This window comes from Idiotropiscis lumnitzeri, chromosome 3 (assembly GCF_059441095.1).
Source record: "Idiotropiscis lumnitzeri isolate Australia: NSW breed Sydney's pygmy pipehorse chromosome 3, RoL_Ilum_1.0, whole genome shotgun sequence".
Taxonomy (NCBI): domain Eukaryota; kingdom Metazoa; phylum Chordata; class Actinopteri; order Syngnathiformes; family Syngnathidae; genus Idiotropiscis; species Idiotropiscis lumnitzeri.
Window position 1 is genome coordinate 11,263,100 of NC_142393.1, and position 21,417 is coordinate 11,284,516.

The 21,417-nt window shown below is 39.1% G+C and overlaps 1 protein-coding gene across 1 annotated transcript; it reads left to right on the forward strand.

The window, feature by feature from the left end:
* The first annotated feature begins 581 nt into the window (after positions 1-581).
* Positions 582-21,079, forward strand: LOC148339910 (cryptochrome-1-like). Its single transcript, XM_088289330.1, has 15 exons — positions 582-741; positions 3,994-4,157; positions 9,416-9,524; positions 9,622-9,764; positions 10,619-10,803; positions 12,512-12,600; positions 13,494-13,634; positions 14,463-14,774; positions 15,249-15,400; positions 15,707-15,909; positions 16,695-16,811; positions 16,890-17,006; positions 17,347-17,427; positions 18,034-18,155; positions 19,503-21,079. Exons 2-15 carry the CDS (start codon positions 4,000-4,002, stop codon positions 19,509-19,511), a joined length of 1,938 nt encoding a protein of 645 aa, XP_088145456.1. The 5' UTR covers positions 582-741; positions 3,994-3,999; the 3' UTR covers positions 19,512-21,079.
* Positions 21,080-21,417: the final 338 nt, after the last annotated feature.

Sequence of the window (21,417 nt, forward strand, 5' to 3'; positions counted from 1 at the left end):
TCATTTATATATACAAATTAAGAGTGTCACCCATTAATATCGCTTCATGATGACTTCCGGATTCCCATACCGCCCAAACGTGACCCAGTGGGTGACGAAAGCCGGCACGCCGACCAATAGAAAGAACAGAATTTGGAGCGTCGCTGCCTTCACGTTGGGGAAAGCCTTCTGCTGCGTTCAAATGCGGTCGAATATTAGACTTTCACAGTATGGACGCCATTTACAATAATGAATTGAGACCTTTTAATGACAACTCATCACTTTTATAGTATGTAAATTGTGTCTACATACTTTATTCCCTCGTATTTTAATTATATGGGAACATTCCAAATTTTAATCATGAACTTCTAAAATATATGACGTTTTCGTTACTGTCCAAGCTCATTGTTTTGAAAATAATATTATTGCTACAATTGTGCCATCTTGTCGGATATTTGCCCACCGCGGAGCTTTATTATTTATTTTACGGCTCGTGATCTGCCAGCGCGTCAAAGAGGTCACAAGAACATTGAACGCCGCGCGAAAGGAGGCCATATGGCTTTAGCGCATGCGCATTTAGGCAAACTGTTATGAAACCAAGCAATCCGCAAGTAGTTTTGGACACTCGAGCTAGAGAGGACAGCGCTTCTGCAGTGTGCCTGTACGCACCCGAGTGGCGGCCTGCACTTTCACGCAAAGGAGGGAAGAATGCTCCTTTCTTTGGGCTTGACTTGAATATCATCTCCGGGGCGCTACCGCAAGGTAAGGGAGTTATTTTGGGGGTGAAAGTATGATGTTTCAAGGCAGTAGTACCTTTTACTTTTATAAACAGCGCCACTAGTTACATAAGGCACGCTTCTCTGACCCGGTTTCTTGTATTGGTGACGGGACAGGCACGTCAACTTTAGTGTCACACTCTCCTTTATGGGTGTAATTTATTTGTTATTTATTTATTTATTTTAAGTATAGGACCTCATATTGCTCATATTGGCTGCATGGCCGCTGTTTAAGATGGAATTTGTGAATGAAGTTTGCTCTCGGTTCCAATGCGCAACAGACGCCTGACCTAGTTTCCATCAGAGGCTCACTGCATTTTATTTGCGTCTCAAGAGTCAACAGAGATGTGTGTGCATATACTGTACATTATCGTGTTCAATTTTGTTTTTATTGCGCTGGGTGTACATACTAGAAGGGTGTCTTCAATAAAAACTTGGTTCTGAACTTCTGTACTCCCGACGACTGCCTTGTTGGTTTGCCGAATTGGCGAAAAAGTGAAAATCAACGATAACGGTCTAGTTGTATTGTTGCTGTTTTTACCGTTTGCTATTAACGGTAGTGACTTGTCATGTCAAAATGATACTTGAAACATGGAGGAACTGATAGTTAAGGTTTAATGATGATGAAAAATGTCGCTGGTCAACTGCAAATTTTACTCAGATTAATTTTTGTGTTCAGAAACATTTCTGGCACAGATTTTTAAAATGTCTTTACTTTTTCCCCGTCACATTGGTTTCTGAGACATTTTAGTTTTTATTTTAAAATTTGTCTCATAAAAAGCTCGTGCAATACTCGCATATTTTATTCATATGATGTTTCAGAAAACAAATTTCACCTGTTGCTGAACCTAACCCTTAATTTATAAATATCACTAAATATAGTACTCGATTGCATATTATATTATTGTTTTATTGTTATTGTTATTGTGAAAACCTGGTGTGCTACAAAAAATGTTGGCAGATTTGTCAAAAGGGCAAAAAAAAATCTAGAAAAGTTTAACTGCATGTCAGATTTTATTTTGTTTTTTGAATGTAAAAAAAAATGTTGACCAGTGTAGTTAATAAATCCGAACAAATTAGAGGTTGAACAAATTGTATTCTTCTACATGCTTCAGTTATCAAACAGCCGCACGTCAGCATACATGTGAATCAGGTTATATTCAGCTTGAGCCATCAGGTTATTGGCGTCAGTAGCCAGTCTCTTCCCACCCTAACAGACTGTGGTTGTCACAGGTTTCATACCATTGGATGGTTGACAAATGACAACATTCATGACAAGCGTTTCCATTAAAAATCTGTCGACTGTGTGAGATGTGAAGGCTGAGAAAATCAACAATATGTCAGAGGAATTAATTTGCCTTATGAGATGAATCAATCATCTCTATCTATCCATCGACCCACCTATCCATCAATCTATTTAGTTTTGTATTTCTAGCTGATCCCATGTTGTTGTTGAGGGCATGCATTTATTGTTGAGCAAGCAGGCATCCTTGTAACTTCGACCATGCAAGAGTTCTCAGACAGGCGTAATAACTTAATTTCCATGCCGGCACAAGTCTAGTCTACAGTGTGTGTGAAAATTCAATATCAATATGTATCGCAAAAGTCATAGGATCAATATCAATAGAAAAATGTCTTTGGTAAAATGTTCGACGGAAAAAAATCTCAACACTAATCCATGCACTGCAAGAGCGATTTAGTTCAGTCCACTTACATTAATGACCATTGAATGAAGGCTAAATAAAGTAAGCATAGCAACAATATTGCTTTGGAGTAGCATTAAATGCAAATAAGCATTTGCATTGCACCGGTGTAGGTCAAAGTGCACATTACACTACACTACAAGTAGGCATAAAGTGTTAATTGCAAAAATAAAATAAATGATAAGAATAATAATTCTCAGCTTTGACTGATGAAATTCTTATATTGTGAAATATTTTTCAGCCATATCGTACCGAAAACACATTGCTTAAAAAGGAGTTTATCTATTTTTTATTCTATATTTTCATAAATGCGTTGACTTCCTTAAGTTTTAATAATATATATTATATTACGTTAATATAGTTTTAAACCAGCCCAAATCCCATCACTATTGTGAGGATGTTCACACTCGGGTGCACGGTCTCGGGTGTGAGGCTGTCTACAATTGCCCCCATCTCATGCATGGATGACTGCAATCAGTACAATTCAACTTTGTTTGTTTTTTTTAATTCTGATCTGGGTCTCTTTTGCATGTGGATATACTGTATATCGGTTATGCATCCAATGTGACTGCAGTAAATTTGACAAAACAGAAAGGCACAAAAAGCATTGTTGTACAAAGACTCTTTAGACGTGATAGATATATGCAAGGGCCCGTCAAGTCAAGCACCAATCTTTTGAAAATGCCTCAAACGCGTCGGGTAGACATGGGTAGATGAGGTCTCGTGAAGCATTTTGTCACATTGGGCAACGTGTATTGATCGCGGTTTATACAGAACATGAAAAGTCTTTTACAGGCACTGTTAAACGATCTACTGTTGACCACAGTTTTCCATTTTGAAATAGTGATGAGAAGAACTTGAACATGTGCCCCCCTTTTTCAGGTTCAGTTTTCAACTTCGGTACTTTGAATCGGATGTTCATCCCGTTGATTTACATCTTGCTTGTATGGGCCGTGAACAGATTGTGATAATCAATGAGCCTGTTCCATGGATCTGATGGGAATCACCTAGTGTCAGTGGTTTTCCAAAACAGTCAGGGAAGTTGTATGCTACCAATTTTGTGGTAAAAGTTTGTTTGAAGCCCTTTTTCTATTCTGTCTGTCAAACAAGTTTCAGTTCACTTTTACATGCATAACCTTTATTTTCAAACACATGCTTTTAACTTAAGCATTGTAGAACCACATGCTTTCATGTAGGCGATAGAGACAAAACAAAGACCACCTCCAATCCATGTGTGAAGTCATAATTATCAATGAATGTGACTATTTTAAAAATATACTCATAATTCTTTGCCCTCCAGAAATCTACTGGTCCGGCTCTCGTGAGATCAAATTTAGGTGATTGTGGCCCCTGAACTGAAATGAGTTTTCACGATTATAGCTAATAACATTTATTTTCTCTCCTGTAGCACGGTGACATCATTCCTCATCAGCTGTTTCTATTCTCAGCACACGATGTTGTTGGCACAGACGATACTTGACGTGTTGCAGTGAGCAAAGCACAATTTACTCATCTTTGTCTCATCCCTTCCTCAGACAAACATGGCCCCTAATTCCATCCACTGGTTCCGGAAGGGTCTCCGTCTTCATGACAACCCAGCGCTCAGGGAGGCAGTCCAAGGAGCGGGCACGGTGCGCTGTGTCTACTTTTTAGACCCTTGGTTTGCGGGTTCATCCAATGTCGGCGTCAACAGGTGGAGGTAAGCCTTTTTTCTTAATGTGGGGGGTAGTTCAAATAAAAAGAATGGTATCTTCAGTCTGTTTGAAATAACAGTCCTCACCAAATCTGGATTCAAGTTCGACATTCCAGCCTGTAAGCCTGATAGCACACAGACACAGTGAAACTTCCAAAGTCAAACGGCTTCTTTTTTTTTTTTAATAAAGAAATACATGTATATAGACTATATCAAGGCGAGTGGATCATAATGGAATAAATATACTAAAATACTGTAAAAAACACAAACAAAACATATAGCACAGTATGAAATGAAGCACGAATAAATAAATAAATAACCAAACAATGGTTTTTACAGGATACAGAATTTTTTTATACGCCGTCATCATTTTTATTTGTCTGAAATTTTCTATGGGTTCACACAGCAGCTCAATTCAGATTTTTTTTCATTTTATTTTATTTTTTGTCCAAAATGTCACAAATGTCAGATTTTTTTCCTGCAGTGCGAACGGTGCCATTCCGACTTTTTTTCAAATACGACCTCAGCCTCTTTGGCCTCTTTCTATGTATTTGGGTGGGCCGATTAAACTTACCTCTCGATTTGATTCAAATCACAATACTTGCTTGGCAATTTGCTTTCTATCACGATTATGGATGATACTGCGATTTAGTTATTGCTATTTTCTCAAACAATAAATAGTTTTATTATATTATAACATATATAAGTATTTGTTTTGTGATTGAATGCAGGCTGAATAAGACTGTTGACTCAATCCAACAATTTTACTCTGCTCTGCCATCTGCTGGGGGAAAGTGGTAGCATCACATTTGCCTTTTGAAAAATCGTAAAAATCAATTCTGAACTTTGACACAGATTTATTGAATCTTAATATGTAAAATAGTTGAGTGAGTTCATTATTTTTGCGCACCCTTGATGTGTATGCAATGGATCTGCAGTTTGAGCACCCGTCCACACACACACACACGTGACCCTTTCGTCATCAAAAACTTTTTCTTCTTTGAGTCTGCAAAGTTTTATTGTGTTAACCGATATGCCTCATCAATAGTTTTTTTCCTCACTGTAGAACAAATGAGGAAGCAGATGTAGGTTAGTGTGCCAGGCAGCGACGTTCAACTCGCGAGTGGTTATGTGATCGTGACCTACTTGTGGCGTGGCACTCTCCATGCTGGCAGTCGTGCTCGCTGGGAAAGGCTGCAGGCAAGCATGATGGTCGAGGGAAGTGCGCTTGCTCAACACACAGCCGTCACGCTGTCGTCTGGCAAAATATGCAACAGCGTAGATTAAACGGCACTTGATCATATTGAGTCGGTACATTTTCTCATATCTCATTTGCATTCAAATTATTTGTGAATTAAAGTGACACTTGTACTTTTTGACGTATTGGTGGAGCCCCAATTTTTTTTAGAAGTTCTAGTGTAGTGTAGTATTGAAAACATCAGTTCCTGCAGGTCTTAGTGAAAACTGTTGTGTATGGTAAGCGGTACAAGTTTTCATTCAAATCAATTAATTGAACCGTTATCGTTGATTGTAACGCAGGGAAAATGATGTGATCTGAATTTCTGTTGATTATGAAAATTTGATTTGGAGGGCTTCAAACACCTCAAAATATTTCTCAAATTTCATAATTGTGAAGAGTCAAAGGTGTTTTGTTCTTAAATCACACACTATTGCGAAATTGCATTTTCAAGGAAGTTGCAGAACAAGTTGCAGCCGATTGTTTCAGTAGACAGGTATGATTCCTATGATCATCAGAGGCTGAATTATCATATATGAAGTTTAATGCTTAAAGGTGAAGTCCAGTCCAAAAAAAATCTTCCCAGTCTTATGCTCAATGCACTCCCGCTAGTCTACACACGATATTCTGATTAATATTGTGTTCATGGGATACGAATTAAGCAACAAAATCCATCCCTTTTTAATCAGTCTCAGCTGTCTTTTTGCCCTCTACTCCCAATTGCTGAGCCCCTAGGCACTGTGATGTCATTTCAGTCGACAGCAAGTGGCAAAATGGCCGCCCCCTCAATGTATAGTTATACGATTTTAACTTGAACCTTTGTGTAGTTTGCCCTGTTGCCAGTGTTCCTCTGGCTTGGGATGTTGGAACTCTTCAAGACTGGAAATATTACATGAGAAGGAGGTGATTTGACACGGGAGTCATTCATCTTGAGTGAATGACCTTTTTGTGAGTAATTTGAACATGCCATTTATGTAGCCAAAGACGATTAGATGGCATATAGCAACTACTTCTGGACATATAGTAATATATGATATTTTGGAGAGTTACATCAAATTTCATTCAATTCAGCCAACCAGCTCCAACTGTCATATACTATATACGCGATAGCTTGTCATCAGACCTCCATATGCCGTTTATAAGCAAACTCAAAACTTTACTTAACATTTTCATCCACTTAATATTATTGTAATACAAAGAGGAACAGACTGGAGTGCGAGTGTGCACCCATGCACCAGGAATGAGGTTACTAGGCTAAGGGAAGCGAATGTGTTGTGGTTTGATGGAAACTAAATGTGTTTGTGACAACAGATGTGGGACAGAACAGTTATATAAAGTCTGAGGTTTGATGATGCACTTAAAACACACACACAATGAAACACTAACATTCGCAGGAAATGGTTCGATAGGTACAACACAGAGGCAAGAGGTTGTGATGTACGCAATTGCAAAAGAGTTTTGTGCTTCACCACTGAAATGCTATAAAACACATAAAAAGGTATTATATTGAGATACTTTTGAGACCTTTTGAATGTGCCCTCTTTTTTTTCTCCTTAATGCAATGCTGAGGTATCAGATTACGTAATGGAAGATACTCAAAATCAAGTGACTTGGACTGGGGTACAAAAACGTGTTATCGTGGCATCCTTAATGTTAAGTGTTTCGAGAAGGCGATATTGTTGTGAGATGTCAGGGCATGCTAACCGGGTGGTTTAATGCGTTTGTCATGGATGCATGGTTTGGCCTTATTGTTCCTTTTGGGAGCTCTAATACAAAAGCATCAATTCGACCCGTTTGGCCAGTGCTTCATTTTTGCTCAGAGACAGATTTGAATGGGAGTAGGAAATGGTTGTCTTGCTTTTATGTGCTGTGTGACTGACTGCAAACAAGTCTAGTGTATAGTGTGCCAAACACTTAAAGTCAGCTGTGATGGGCTTCAGATCACCCTGAACAGATTAAGCGGTGATCCCTCGTTTATCGCCGGGGTTACATTTAAAAAATGATCCGCAATGGGGTATATGCCACAGAAGAGTCGGTACTTCTGGCCCCAAAAAGATTCTGGCACCTGACCCTTTTTTGCTGGTCAGTCCGCAATCTCTGTACCGTTCCGGCCTTATTCATAAAAAATTTTCTGAATTGGGAAACCTTAGAGTCTAGAGCCACCGACCATGAACAGGTCTTCAGAAGGTATCTTCTTTGCAGTAGAACATGAACAAGCCCCCTTTTGAAGTGTGCAACCTCTCTGTCCTATTATAAGTTGTTAATGAGAAAGATTAGCTTTGTCTGACAGCGTCTCTCCTAAGGGACAGGTTGACGGACATGGACAGAGTGGCCTGCCAGCCCCTGCTTGATCCTCATGCAGATCAGACAGTCTAGACTGGTGGCGAGTTGTTCTGGTTTCTAGGTCAAACATGCATTTGTGACTGTGCACTGATAAAAAGTCAACAAGCTGTCAGAAATTATAATCAACAGTGGTCAAGTCATTTTGTCCAACAATTTAAAGTCATTGTTTGGAGTGACGTGGTAAAACACGAGGTGTTGCGTGTGGAGGAGGATAGTGATAGTAACGTCACTAATGTAAATGGCGTGGTGACGCAGTGAGATGTGCCAAAGAATTTATCAAAGATGAAGAAGAGCCACTGTGAGCAAAGGACAACATTGGAAGATTTTAATTATTGACACGATTTCTTTTTTTTAAATTTTTTTTTTATTTTTATTATAAGAAGACAAGCGTTACATTTCCTGCAACTGGCCATATACTGTCTGTCAATCAACCGAAAATCAAATCACATCTTTTGGTTCTGAACTATTCTCATTCATGCTAGAGTTTATACAGATCTTATTTGCTGTAATTGCATTTTATACAATGTCATTGGCTGCAATGTCTTAATTTGTCAATCCAATCACTGGCGCCACTGATTCGAGCCGCAAATCAAGACTTAGGCCTGACAGATATGTAATTATTTGCAGCCAATTAGTAATTAAATATTTGGCAGAAAATGAATTTTAATCACTGATTAATCGTCCTATTATTTAAAAAAGAATTATGACTAAAATTACTTCTTTTTTGGGTCCCTTAACTTTTAGAACAAAGATGTGAACTACAATTCCAGCATTTGATTGCTTGACAATACTTTGTCCTTAAGTAATTGTTTCACTTTTCTACTGAGAGTACAAACGCATGCAAAAAAGCGTAAACTGCTGAATTTTGCTTGAGATTCACGCCATAAACGTATGCACTTCACATGGAACACAATGACTAAAGTTACTGGTTTCATGCATGATGCCCTTTAATTTGAATGTTTTAATGTAATTAATTGTATTTTTGAAATTAATTAAATTGTAATGATAATGTAATAATTTCATTTGACTATCTTAAAGACCTTGACAAAAATAATCACATGTTGGATTGCAATCACAATTTTTAATAATAATAAAAAAAAAAAATCATAATTATAGTATTTTGTACAATCGTTCTCCTCTAGTTGAGATTTTTATTCAGTTATCCTGATTCAAAAATGGTAATTACAGAACTGTACAGGATAACATAGCCAACCGAAATGATGTAGCGTGAAGCTGCAGGTTACCAAGACTTCCCTTTTTTTTAAAAATTGGTCATTTTACAGCGGGAAATTATGTCATGAAAAGAAAATTAAACTAAATAAATTCAAACTTGTACCGCAAAATACTCCACGCAGTCAAGCCATTTCTACACTTTGCTTTATTCTTGGTTCATGCATTTATTCAGTACTTCAAGTTTAAACATTCTTTTAAAAGATGTAATTCAGTCGCACATATTCAGATTTCTCATAATTATTCCACAAATGAAACACACATTTGTTTATGATAGTCCTTGGTTACCTAGGTTGTGTGGAATCAATGCCAACTAAATAAAGCAAGCATCCAACAGCGGGACTCCACTCAGGCCACATATTAACTGTTCAAGTATTTTTTTTCCTGTTGCAGGAGACAAGTGCTTGATTGTAAGCTTGGTCTCAGTTCAACCTGTTTTCTCCTTGCCCGTCAGGTTTCTACTCCAGTGTTTGGAGGATCTGGATGCCAACCTTCGAAAGCTCAACTCCCGACTTTTCGTCATAAGAGGCCAACCAGCAAATGTGTTCCCGCGGCTCTTTAAGGTCAGCTTCTTCTATGAATGTCCCTTTAATGGTGTCTTTGTGATTTAATTCAAACACCTGTAAGTAAGTATGCATGCGTTTGTTGTGTCTGCATCAGGAGTGGAAGATCTCGAGGTTGACCTTCGAGTACGACTCTGAGCCTTTTGGAAAGGAGAGAGACGCTGCCATCAAGAAACTGGCTACGGAGGCGGGAGTGGAAGTCATTGTCAAGATCTCACACACTTTGTATGACCTGGACAAGTACGTTGTAAACCCTCATTCAAAGTAGTATTCTGTGGGGGCTTAAGGGCTCTATTTGAGTGTCCAATGCAAGTTTGGCGCAGCGAGTTGAGTAAATCTGCGCAGAAGCTCGTTAGACTGAGAGTGGTTGGAGTGTGGTGTGTGCCGTTGTGGGCGTGAACACAACTGCCAATCAAAGTAGCTCCTCTCATCTCATTTAAATGTGTTGCACGTGGGGCGCACTGATATTTCACAATTTCATTTGAAATCCTCAAATTAGGCATATAAATCGCCAAATTATGTATAAAACCACAGTTTCTGAAAAAAGAGCCCTAAAAAGAGAGCTTCATTCAATAAACATTGCATTGTCACACATTTGCCTTTTTCCAAATATTCCCAACACATCTAATTGCTTTGAAATCAAAACATTCAACTTTAACTGAAAACAAAGGACAAAATGTAGTGCAAAGTCATATTTTGGTGAATTTCATATTTTTTCAATAATGTATGCTATTGGTTAATCCACATGCATGGGTGTTATTTTCACACATTTTTGGCCAATCGAAAGGGTTGAAAATGGCTTTCTGTCTTTGACAATCCAATGCGAATGATTGAACAAACTTGTCATTTTTGGGGTCTTCTGAAAAGTGACTATTTTGGGCGTACGAGGTTTTGGCATCAGCGATATGTAAAACCAATTTAACTGCTGTCATTGGAAATCTTAACATAACACAATAGCGACAATGTTTGTGGTGATGCTGGAGTATCTCATCTCATGCGCCAATCTCTACTTTTTACTCACTGCAGTCAGCATTTTGTCTGGGCGTGTAGAACTAGACTGAGTGATGATCTCGATCTTTTCCCGACCCCACCAGGGTTATAGAGCTCAACAGTGGCCAACCCCCTCTGACCTACAAGCGTTTCCAAACACTGATCAGTCGCCTGGATCCCCCTGAGATGCCAGTGGAGACACTGTCAGATAGCCTGATGGCAAGCTGCATCACCCCCATCTTAGAGGACCACGGAGACAAGTATGGGGTCCCGTCCCTGGAGGAGCTTGGTGAGAAATATCACGACAATCACTGTGGACGCTTGTTTCCGTTGTGTCGTTTTCTTTTCTTATTGATAATAAAAATGCACAGTTCTAAATGATGAGATGGTGAGGAACACAGAGTAGACAACTTCTTTTAGTTATGCATACAGTTTAGGGCTGGGCAATTATTTTTTTTATAACATTATTTTAAACTTTGCCCAAAAAAACATTCAACAATTTAGGAAAAAAACCTGTTCTTGTGACAAAGGGAATGTCAAGGGCAGCAAAATTAGTGATTTATAGATTCTTTTCAAAAAGTGTTATTACAGTTGTCATTGTATTTTTTTTATACTGTTTGTACAATATTTTCATTATTCATTGCTCTTGTAGCTGTAATAATATTTTTAAAAAAAATCTGCAATTGCATATTTTTTGCAAATATTGAGTCATAATATCGTGAGCCATTACTGTATTCTTAAAAACCACCACGCACGATAACATATGATGTTGGACATTTGGATGAAATACTGTAGACCTTCAGTCAAACACAATAAATGACAGGAGGTGCTTCTTTTTTCTTTTTTTTTTAATTTTCAATGTATGTTTCTTATTATTGAAATGGGAGGGTTCTAATGTTCACCGTTATAAAAAAATAATAATATTGGGTGTGTATCTAATTTTTTTAAGTAACATTTTACCATAGTTGAATCTCATGCAAGTGATAAAGAAATGATACAATTGTCAGGAAGGATGGGCTCCGAAAAGGATAAGCAAGTAGAAAATGGAAGGCTGTTCTTTTGGGCTGTCGAATAAAAAGTCCACCTGTCACACCACCTTTTTTGTATTTTAAAACCCCGCTGGTCTAAATCTGACCATTGGATTAATTGTGTGTCAGCTCATCTTCCTCTGAGCTTCCATCCAGATGTCTGCTTTCCATTCACAGATGGTTTGGCTCAATTGAGAGCAACGACTTTACCTGCAGCCTTCTGCTGCCTCCACAAGGGCCAGTCTTTCACTCTTCATGTAAGATGTCAGCACAGTGTATTTTCGGTTGCTAATGCTTCGCGAGCAGAGGTCAGGCTGTATGTCTCCTAAATTAGCTTTGAACATAGTCATGCTCTTAGCCTGTCAGACCACACTGACACTTGGAAGCCATCTGCTGCTTCCACCTGGATGGAGTTTCAACTGTGGACTCATGTGCTTGTACCTGTATCATCTTTTGAGATAGTTTATTTCTTTGTATAGTTCCAAGTAATCGTTGGACGCTCAATTTCATGCTATTGAATAAGATGTCCAATATGTAACTGATTTTTTTTTTTTTAATCCACATTTGGAAGACGTCTCATTCTGATGCAATGTTATCTGGGATTGTTCCTCTTGAGAGCAGAAATTGGGAATTGTGTCACTTAGTTTGTTTGCTAAATCGGTACCTGAGATTGCAAAGGTCAGTGTATTGCGCAATAGACGTTTCTCGACATGCAAGATGTCGTTCAGGCGACTTTTTGTGAATAAACTGGCACTAATTTGACCCTGTAACCCTTTTGTTGTTGGTGGTGGTGTTTTTTTTTTTGTTTTTTTTTTGTTTTTAAGATTTCCATTATTCCCAAATAGGGAAAAAAATTCAAAAGCTAACCAAATGTGAGGTCCACCCAGTGTTCTGGAATGGATTGTGTTCCTCCTTAAAAGTTACACTATGTTGTTAGATTACTGAATCAATTGTTATTTGTGTTTTCAGGCTTTGACATCGAAGGCCTGCCAACAGCAGTGTGGCCAGGAGGAGAGACAGAGGCTCTGACCAGAATAGAGCGCCATTTAGAAAGAAAAGTGAGTATCTTAGTCGACTTTCTTTTCTTGTTTGTATTTGTGGTGAGATTTACCTGAGTACCCACAAAGACTTAACCACTGCATTCCAGAAAAATGGGAGGTTGGACGTGTCCAATTTGGAAGTTCTCAGGTCCGACTCCGATGTCTTCAAGAAAAATTTACAAAAATAAATTGTGAATTTTTCTTGGTGTTTTTTTTTTCCGAATGCATTTCAATGGGCGTCAATTATACGCAGATATTCACTATTGGCCGACTGTCCCGGTCCTTATGCCCCGTTAATAATGACTTGACAAGTAGTAAGTCCTGACATTCTCCAAATCAATGGTCTTAAAATATGTTCTACCTTTTTTCTGGAATGCCGCGTTATGCCATGTCCACAAACACTGGTATTTAAAAAAAAAAAAAAAAAAACATTTTCCATACATTTTTATACACTGAAATTTGAATAATATTTTGGAAAACTCTGGTCAGGTTGAATTTATTTTTAGTCTACTTTATGAGCTGCACAGTAGATGTTTGGCTATCACATCTGCCTCACATTTCTGAGGTTGTGGGTTCAAAGGTTTGCATGTTCTTCACACGGCGAGAGTTTTTCTTGTTACCCGGTTTCATCCCAGATTCCAAAAACATGCATTGTTGGTTAATTGGGAACTCTAAATTGTCCATAAATTTTAATGTACTCGTGCACTGTGATTGACCGGTGACTCATGCAGGGTGTACACTGCCTGTTTGCGTTTTTGCGTATGGAGATGATTTTCAAATCTCAGAGTGGGGGAAACTAGTTTTTTTAAAAAAAATGAAAATACCCGTGCACATGTGGACATCGCCTTACCGTTGGTTGCTGTGGGATGCTCTGCACCTCCCCTCCCCTGCTCTCCTTGTGCACCTTGCAGGCATGGGTGGCAAACTTTGAGCGTCCGAGGATGAACGCCAACTCGCTGCTGGCCAGTCCAACAGGCCTCAGCCCATACCTGCGCTTTGGCTGCCTCTCCTGTCGTCTTTTCTACTTCAAGCTCACGGACTTGTACCGCAAGGTAAGCGGTCATCACAGAGATCAAGATTGTTTTAGGATCGCTGAGCAAAAAAACATCTAGATGGTTCGGGAAAGTAAGATATGCATGGGTGGAGGTGGAATTCAATTATGGGGATATCAGGGGATTTAAAAGTGTTTAATTTTTGCAACAACTCATAAATGGATCGCTTCAGAATCATAATTGCCCCTTCTAATGTCTATAACACTGGGGAACACAAATTTTGTTGATTCAGGTCTGACAGCTTTTTTTAAAACAAATTGGGTGCTGAATCCAAAACTGAGCTAAATTTTTCCCTATCACATCAAGTGTTTGAATTAAAGAATTCCCGTTTTCTTCAAAAATAGTAAATAAATGTATGCATATGGAAATAAAACACTAAGATGGAATAGTTACAAGAATTGAAAACCGAAAAACCCCCCAGCATGAAACCAAATAGAACGGTATGCTAATTTTTGCAAGGTTTAGAGAAAAGCCAACGCTAATCCTCTTAATTCCAACAATGCTCGCTTTCTGTTTGCAGGTATAGATAGTACTGACCTATTGGGAGCTGCACACACCTCTCACTGCACACTCTCAATGGTGACTGAACAAACATGTTGCCAAGTAACTAGATGAGTCCAATCATAATAATTTCTTACTGTAGTTAATCGGTATAAAAATCAAACGCAACAGAATTGTTTTCCCCAATTGTTGAAATGGTGAAAGTGAAGAGTTAACAATGGTTTTATAATGCTGACTATTTTGGCGGGGGAGTTGACTTAATCTGATCCTTCTGTCTGTTACGAATATTCTACTTAAATTCTACTTCCAACACTTTCTTCTTCTCAGGTGAAAAAGAACAGTTCCCCTCCTCTCTCGCTTTATGGACAGTTACTATGGCGAGAATTCTTCTACACCGCGGCCACCAACAATCCGCGCTTTGACAAGATGGAAGGCAACCCCATCTGTGTTCGCATCCCCTGGGACAAAAACCCTGAGGCGCTGGCCAAGTGGGCAGAGGCCAAGACAGGCTTCCCCTGGATAGACGCCATCATGACTCAGCTGAGGCAGGAAGGCTGGATCCATCACCTCGCTCGCCATGCTGTGGCTTGCTTCCTCACGAGAGGCGACTTGTGGATCAGCTGGGAGGAAGGGATGAAGGTAGGCAAACATTGGATGTTAGCCACCGCTATTCAAAATTGGATCTGTTGACTCCTTAACAGATTTTTACAGGGCTGTAAGCTATGTGAAATTTGGCTCTATATTCTTCGGTAAAATTGCTTGATTTTCATGCCAGTGCAAGCCTCGTTTTTGCCTGTTTGGGAATTTGGCAGACCAAAAGGTGTTTTCTTCGACATGTGCCCAATGAACCTGACGATTTGTTGGCTGAATTTCAACTAGACTTTGTGCCTGCTGAAATTATCTAAACGTTGGCATAGCCAGAGGGTGCACTTAATTTAGTCCCAACCAGCTTGCTGCATGTACGGACTTCTGTGCAATAAACCAAGCTAAATGGAAAATGAAAAAGTATGCACAATTTTTGAATAACTCAATTCTATTATATTGCTCAATTCAGCTAACTTGTCAATATCACATGCAGGTCAGTCCTGCTCACTCACATTTGTGGTGCCGCAGGTCTTTGAGGAGCTGCTTCTCGACGCCGACTGGAGTGTCAATGCGGGCAGTTGGATGTGGCTGTCCTGTAGTTCCTTTTTCCAGCAGTTTTTCCACTGCTACTGTCCTGTGGGCTTTGGCCGGCGCACCGACCCCAATGGTGACTTCATCAGGTGGGTAGATCTCCTTTCACAGGCTGTTGGTGCGAGTAAGAAATCAACAAAACTGTTGAAACGCGCTCCAGCTCACCCTTGACTCGAGCTTATCATAGATCCTTTTTAATGAAGTAACTTTTTAATTCCCTGTTTACTGTGATGGCTCCCCTCACAGTGGTTCTGACTTGTCTTGACTCAATCGGTCTCTACTCTTAAATTATGAATCGCTCTTTGTATGATTTCCCGATATCATTCCCACATACACGCATGTGTGTGTTCGCATTGTATCTAATCCGCTTTTCTTATGTCTCCCTGTCCTTGCAGACGTTACCTACCTGTCTTACGAGCTTTTCCTGCCAAATTCATATACGACCCATGGAACGCGCCTGAGTCAGTGCAAGCGGCCGCCAAGTGCGTCATCGGCGTGCACTACCCAAAACCAATGGTGCACCACGCCGAGGCAAGCCGGCTCAACATCGAGAGGATGAAGCAAATCTACCAGCAGCTGAGCCGATACAGAGGACTGGGTGAGGACACATGTTGTTATTGATGATGATGATGATAATAATAATAATAATAATAATAATAACCATTTCAACACAAAGCAAGAATATTGGTTATATTAAATGTCGTAAGGACTCCATCAATTTTTGTTTTTTTAATTTTGTCCATAATATTGCTAATCTTAACTCAAAAGAAAAGATATCTGATTTGTAAATGTGAATATTCATTATTTCAAAGCATATCACTCCCAGTTGTTCATGCTAATTTCCCGCTAGAAATGCAATGGAATCTTCCATTGACTTTAGCATTACCACTGGTGCTGTTTTTAAAACGCATTATTTATTGCATTCAAATGTATAATGTGTGTAATTCTTTTTGTTATGTGTTTAGTTTAACACTAAAGTCCTACTGGGCTATCATTAAACACCCTAAGACAGACTCAGGGAGAGCCGAGTCACATAAATGTCACGGGCTTGCTGTGCAAGCAACATGGTTGCATTCAGGGTACTTTCACAATGTCGGGAACTTGCACACTCGCTGCGCCATTCAGGACATTGTTCTTCAATCATTCTGTTTTTGAAATCGTAATAATTCAAAAGTTAAAATCACAATTAACTGCCCAGTCTGGTAAAGGTCTCTGCATTTGACCATGTATAAAAAGCTCAACTCACAATTTTTAATTAGTGTCATCCAAACCAAAAATTCTGCACTGCAATATGTTATAGATTGTAGCCATCTGCATTTTTGCCTCAGCACTCAGCTGATCACTCTGATACTTCCATTCCAAATGTTTTTGTTCATCTTTTAGGCCTGCTGGCATCTGTTCCATCCACCAATGGCAACGGGAACGGAGGAATGATGGCTTACTCACCTGGAGAGCAACAGCCGGGGACCAACAGCAGCAGTAACAATAACGCCCCTCACAGTAAGTGCACAGACGTTATTGTGACGCTGTTTTCTGTCCGCCCAGCCGCTTCAATCTTCTACCGTGGTGTCGTTCTAGTGCCCGGAGTGTCGAGCGGCTCGGTTGCCACAAGTAATGGCAGCGGGAGTATTCTCCTCAACTTTGACAGCGAGGAACAGTCGGGGAAGCGACTTCAGCCGATGGTGCCGCAGCAAGGTCGGACACAACATGCTGAGTTTCAGGTTTAATGATGGATGATGTTAAAAATCCCTATGTTGTAACTTCTGCTGCATAAATCATATACGTATCAGCGCCGCATTGATTAACTTCCTATTTGTCGATCGAGGTGGGGACATTTTATGATTAAAGACAACTAAATTGCCCAATCATTGAGGTTAGTTCTGCTCACTGCCAAATAAAATAAAGATAACGATGTACTTTATTAGTCCAACAATGGGGAAATTTGAGAATAATATTGAACAATGACGGGAGAGACTTAAGACATAAGTTTTGACGTTCAAGTTGGATGTGTAACCTTTGACGGTGTGTCTTGCAGGTTACCATGCAGTGCCCGAAAACAACACAGGGGCTACCAATAGCCGACTGTATCACGAGTTTGCTGTGCCTCAGCACCCAGGTAGGCTGGCTCATACTGAAGGGAGTCACGAGTGACTCACTGACAAATGTATTGGGCCAAACTGAAAATATTTTCAGTAAGTTTAAATGTGCCGAAATACATTTTGCTCATATTGCCACTGGCCAATGAGTATGCGTACCACCGTTTTTGACAACGAACAAAAAAACAGCACAAATAAGTAGATATGATGTTAGATGTTTTTACAGTCAGTGCTGTATATTATAACTATTTTAATTGCTGTTTGTTCCCCTCAAACAAAGCATTTCAAGGTAATTTGAACTCATTCTTCCACATAGGAAGCAATGGAAATAGAATGAATTTGTTGAGAGTCAAACTGACTTAAACTTTTTAGGTCTCCAGACGATTTTTATGTTACATTTTAAATTAATTTCACTACACTGTTGTGTGGACACTACATTGTTTCAATTTACCATCGCTTGTACTTCTGTGGTGGCAAAATAACTCTCGGCTCACTTTATGCAAATTTTTACAGGACTTTTGGTCATGTTACGATCTGAGGTTCTGCTCTATAAGAACTTCAGATCACTTGTTGTTCCCCTTTTCGTCACCTATAACCTCTTTTCCTCCCCATTTTTTAATCTTCAGGACTAGCTCACATGAGAGGCGGCATCACAGGAAAACGCAGGCGAGAGATGGAACGTGAGGGTTCGGGGGAGGAAGACCCGTCGTCTTGCTCAGGCCACAAGATGAAGAGGCAGAGTGCAGAGGTCAGTTGGGCGCGTGCAGGCCTACGTCAAGGCTTTTTATACATTTGTCACACGTGACATCGGTGAGTGAACATCGATTGCCATGTTGGATCCCAGTAGCTAAAGATCCTCAAGTTTCCTCCTGATCCATAAATTCTTCATCTGGATCCAACGGAAAAAAGACAAGAAAAAAGTTGATTTTATTTATTTATTTATTTTATTTTAGCAGCTTCCATAGTTTCAAGCAGAGAGTCGTTACTTTACAAAAGCAGTCAGTATTGACAACTTGGCAATTTGGTCGCTATCTTTAATTATTAAACAAAACAACAAGATGACAATTCATACAAACAAACACATTTAACCCATTACACACATCAAAAACCACCTTGATAGTTGTCTCTTGATAGTTGAGTATTTGTAAGAGGCGGCGGGTGTTGCTCCGCCAACAAATATTTATGGCCTGCAGGCCGCCACGCTTGAGTGGGAACTTCGATGCAAATGTGCTGTTGCTGTGCTCACAATGAAAGATCCAACACATTAACAATGCAAAGCGGTGGTGGTGTTCACTCATGGAAAGCACGAGGAAAAGGAAAGAGGACTTTGTAATTTTCAGTTCCAAAAAAAAGTTTTGCATTTCACTTAGAATGCTTAACTCATTCACTACCAGCCGAGTAAAAAAAAAAAAAAAAAATGGATCTTTGACGTCTTAAGCCGTCAATGGCAGTAAATGAGTTAATATACGTACAGGTTAGTCTATAATGAACACTTTTATCTTTTTTATTTCAATTACAACAGGTAGCTTACAATGATTATATGAATTCTTTTGTCTCCGTGATACATTTGTACTCGTTTTGTGAAACTGGAGAAAACATGTAATAAACAATAATAAGCAACTTGGATAAGATCTTTTACATTTATATTGGCATTACTTATCTAACATTACACTATAATAAACTAGTCTAAAATAGAAAAATATAAGGTGGAAGAAAAAACATTAACAAAAAAAACTGGAATATTTATGAACTTTAATTCTTGAATATAAAAATAAAGTATGCCATGATGACATATTCCTGAAAAAATATATATTGTACCAACCTTTATAAAGTTGAGAGCTACGTTTTGGGTACTGATTAATATGAAGGCCTACCAGTTCTAAAATAATAAATTTGCTCAAATTATGAATAAAGGTGTGAATGATGTTATTCTTAATTCAATGCTAATCATTTTGTGGGTGTTGGCTGGGTTAAATATTATTTATTTTTATTTTATACCCACCCACTCCACTTTTACCTGTTCCATCAGTTCAAGAGTTCCCATTGGTCGAGTAATTTTTGTAATTTTTTGCTCGTCCTGCTTTGTGTCCTGCAGACCACCTAAAGGACGTCGCGCGAGAAGACGTCGACATTGGTCCTCTGTCGCATACATTCTCAGTCACAAACTCCCAGGGTGAACGCAGAGGTGAAAATGTGATTCAAGGCTCAGATTTTCCAAGGGAGTCTGGCAAACTCTAACCTCAGTAGCTTGCAAACCTGCAAAAAACCCAAGATACAAACCTATTTATTTCTAATAAAACTAAAGCAAAAACAAAAAACTAAAACAAACCAAGCATATGTGCCCATAAACATCTTAATTTAGGGGTGCGCCAAATCATTTTTGCTGCCACTCCGCAATATTTTTGTATAAAAAAAATACATGTGTATTTCTTGCTAGGAGCATAATCTAGATATAAAAAAAAAATAACAGTTAAGCATTAAACTAACATGTGATGCTACAAGACACAGGTGTTAAACACCAGCCCAAATTGTCTTTACTTTAATAACGCCGATTTATTACTATAACTATATTCTGATTTCAAAAGTAGTTATCCATCAATCGGTTAGCCCACTCAGAGAAATTACGATGTAGCCCGCGACACTAATGAGTTTGACAACCCGGTAGGGAAAGGTGGAGTGTTTACAAAAACGATCATATTTGGAATCATCGCGGTTGAATAATGTTGATGTTTAATAGGTTTGCTTACATAATCTATTGTGTCGGCAGCTAAAAGCGACATTTGGTTACAAAGGATAATGTGTTTGTGTAGTTTGGCTCGTCTGATCAGAGGAAAAAATGTGACAGGTATTGATTCACAACTGTATAAAGAACCTCAAATGAAATTTTGGGACTCCTTTAAAGAAAGCAGTTAACAATTACCTCTTGCCAACTTCCCGGTGATGTCATTTTAGGGTGACTATTTTGTTGATGTTTGCCGTGTCACATTTCCAACTCAGCGGTTCCCTTGATGTCACAAAAACGTGGTGAAGACCAGTGACACTTAAGCCTGCGCAACATTTTCAGCAACACGATGTGGTTCACAATCCCCCTCTTGCTAAGGTGTTTTCAAGGACAAGGATCATCTCCAAGATCCCATTTTTTTCTACTGTTTCATATAAAACAACCAAAAAAAAAAGGAAAAATAAAGAAAATTGTGCTTGAAACAAACATTCCTCACAACCAAGTCCAGCCTCCAGATTCCGGACATCAACAGCACAGCACGAGGTGACAATTGATGTCCCGGGTGTTACAAACTCTCGCTGTTGGTGCCAGAATCCAACTCATAGCAAACATGGCTGACATTGGATACCTGGACACTTTGTGGATACGTCGGAAAGCCCGCTTCTGCGGTTTGGAATCAAACCCGAGAATGTACACATTTTTTTCCCCCCTTGTAGGATGAAAGCTGATTTTTTTTTTACTGCACAAATCATGCCTCAATAAGGATTCAACAGGACATTTGAACAGGTCTGCGCCGAGCCTCAGTCTGCAGCCACATTACATTGGATTCATGGGCCAGCACCAAGAGACTTTTGTCAATTGTATTTGGATCACTGATCAGCATTAGTGTGTCGAACAATACTCCAGAGGCAAACATGAGGCAAAAGTGTTTTTTTTTTATTTTTTTTTTTTTTTTTTTTTTTTTTAAATCAAGCGTTTTCTCATTGGCGCTGTACTCGTTCACTGCCACCTCCAGGTAAAATGAATGGACTTTTTGCCGTCTATATCCGTCAATGGCAGTGAATGAGTTAAAATTGAAACCTGATTGCTTTGTTCAATAACTTAATTGTTTTGTTCAATAACACAATACGATGATGCGACAAATACTGTATTGTTAGCGATCCAATTATTCAAGAAAGTGTTCCACCCTACAGCCCGTTTTGACTTCAGGTTTGCTTAAGTTTTTTTTCCCAAAGATGCAGATTGGGCCAGCAGACCATGTGGCGACTCCCAGAGACTATTTTATTTC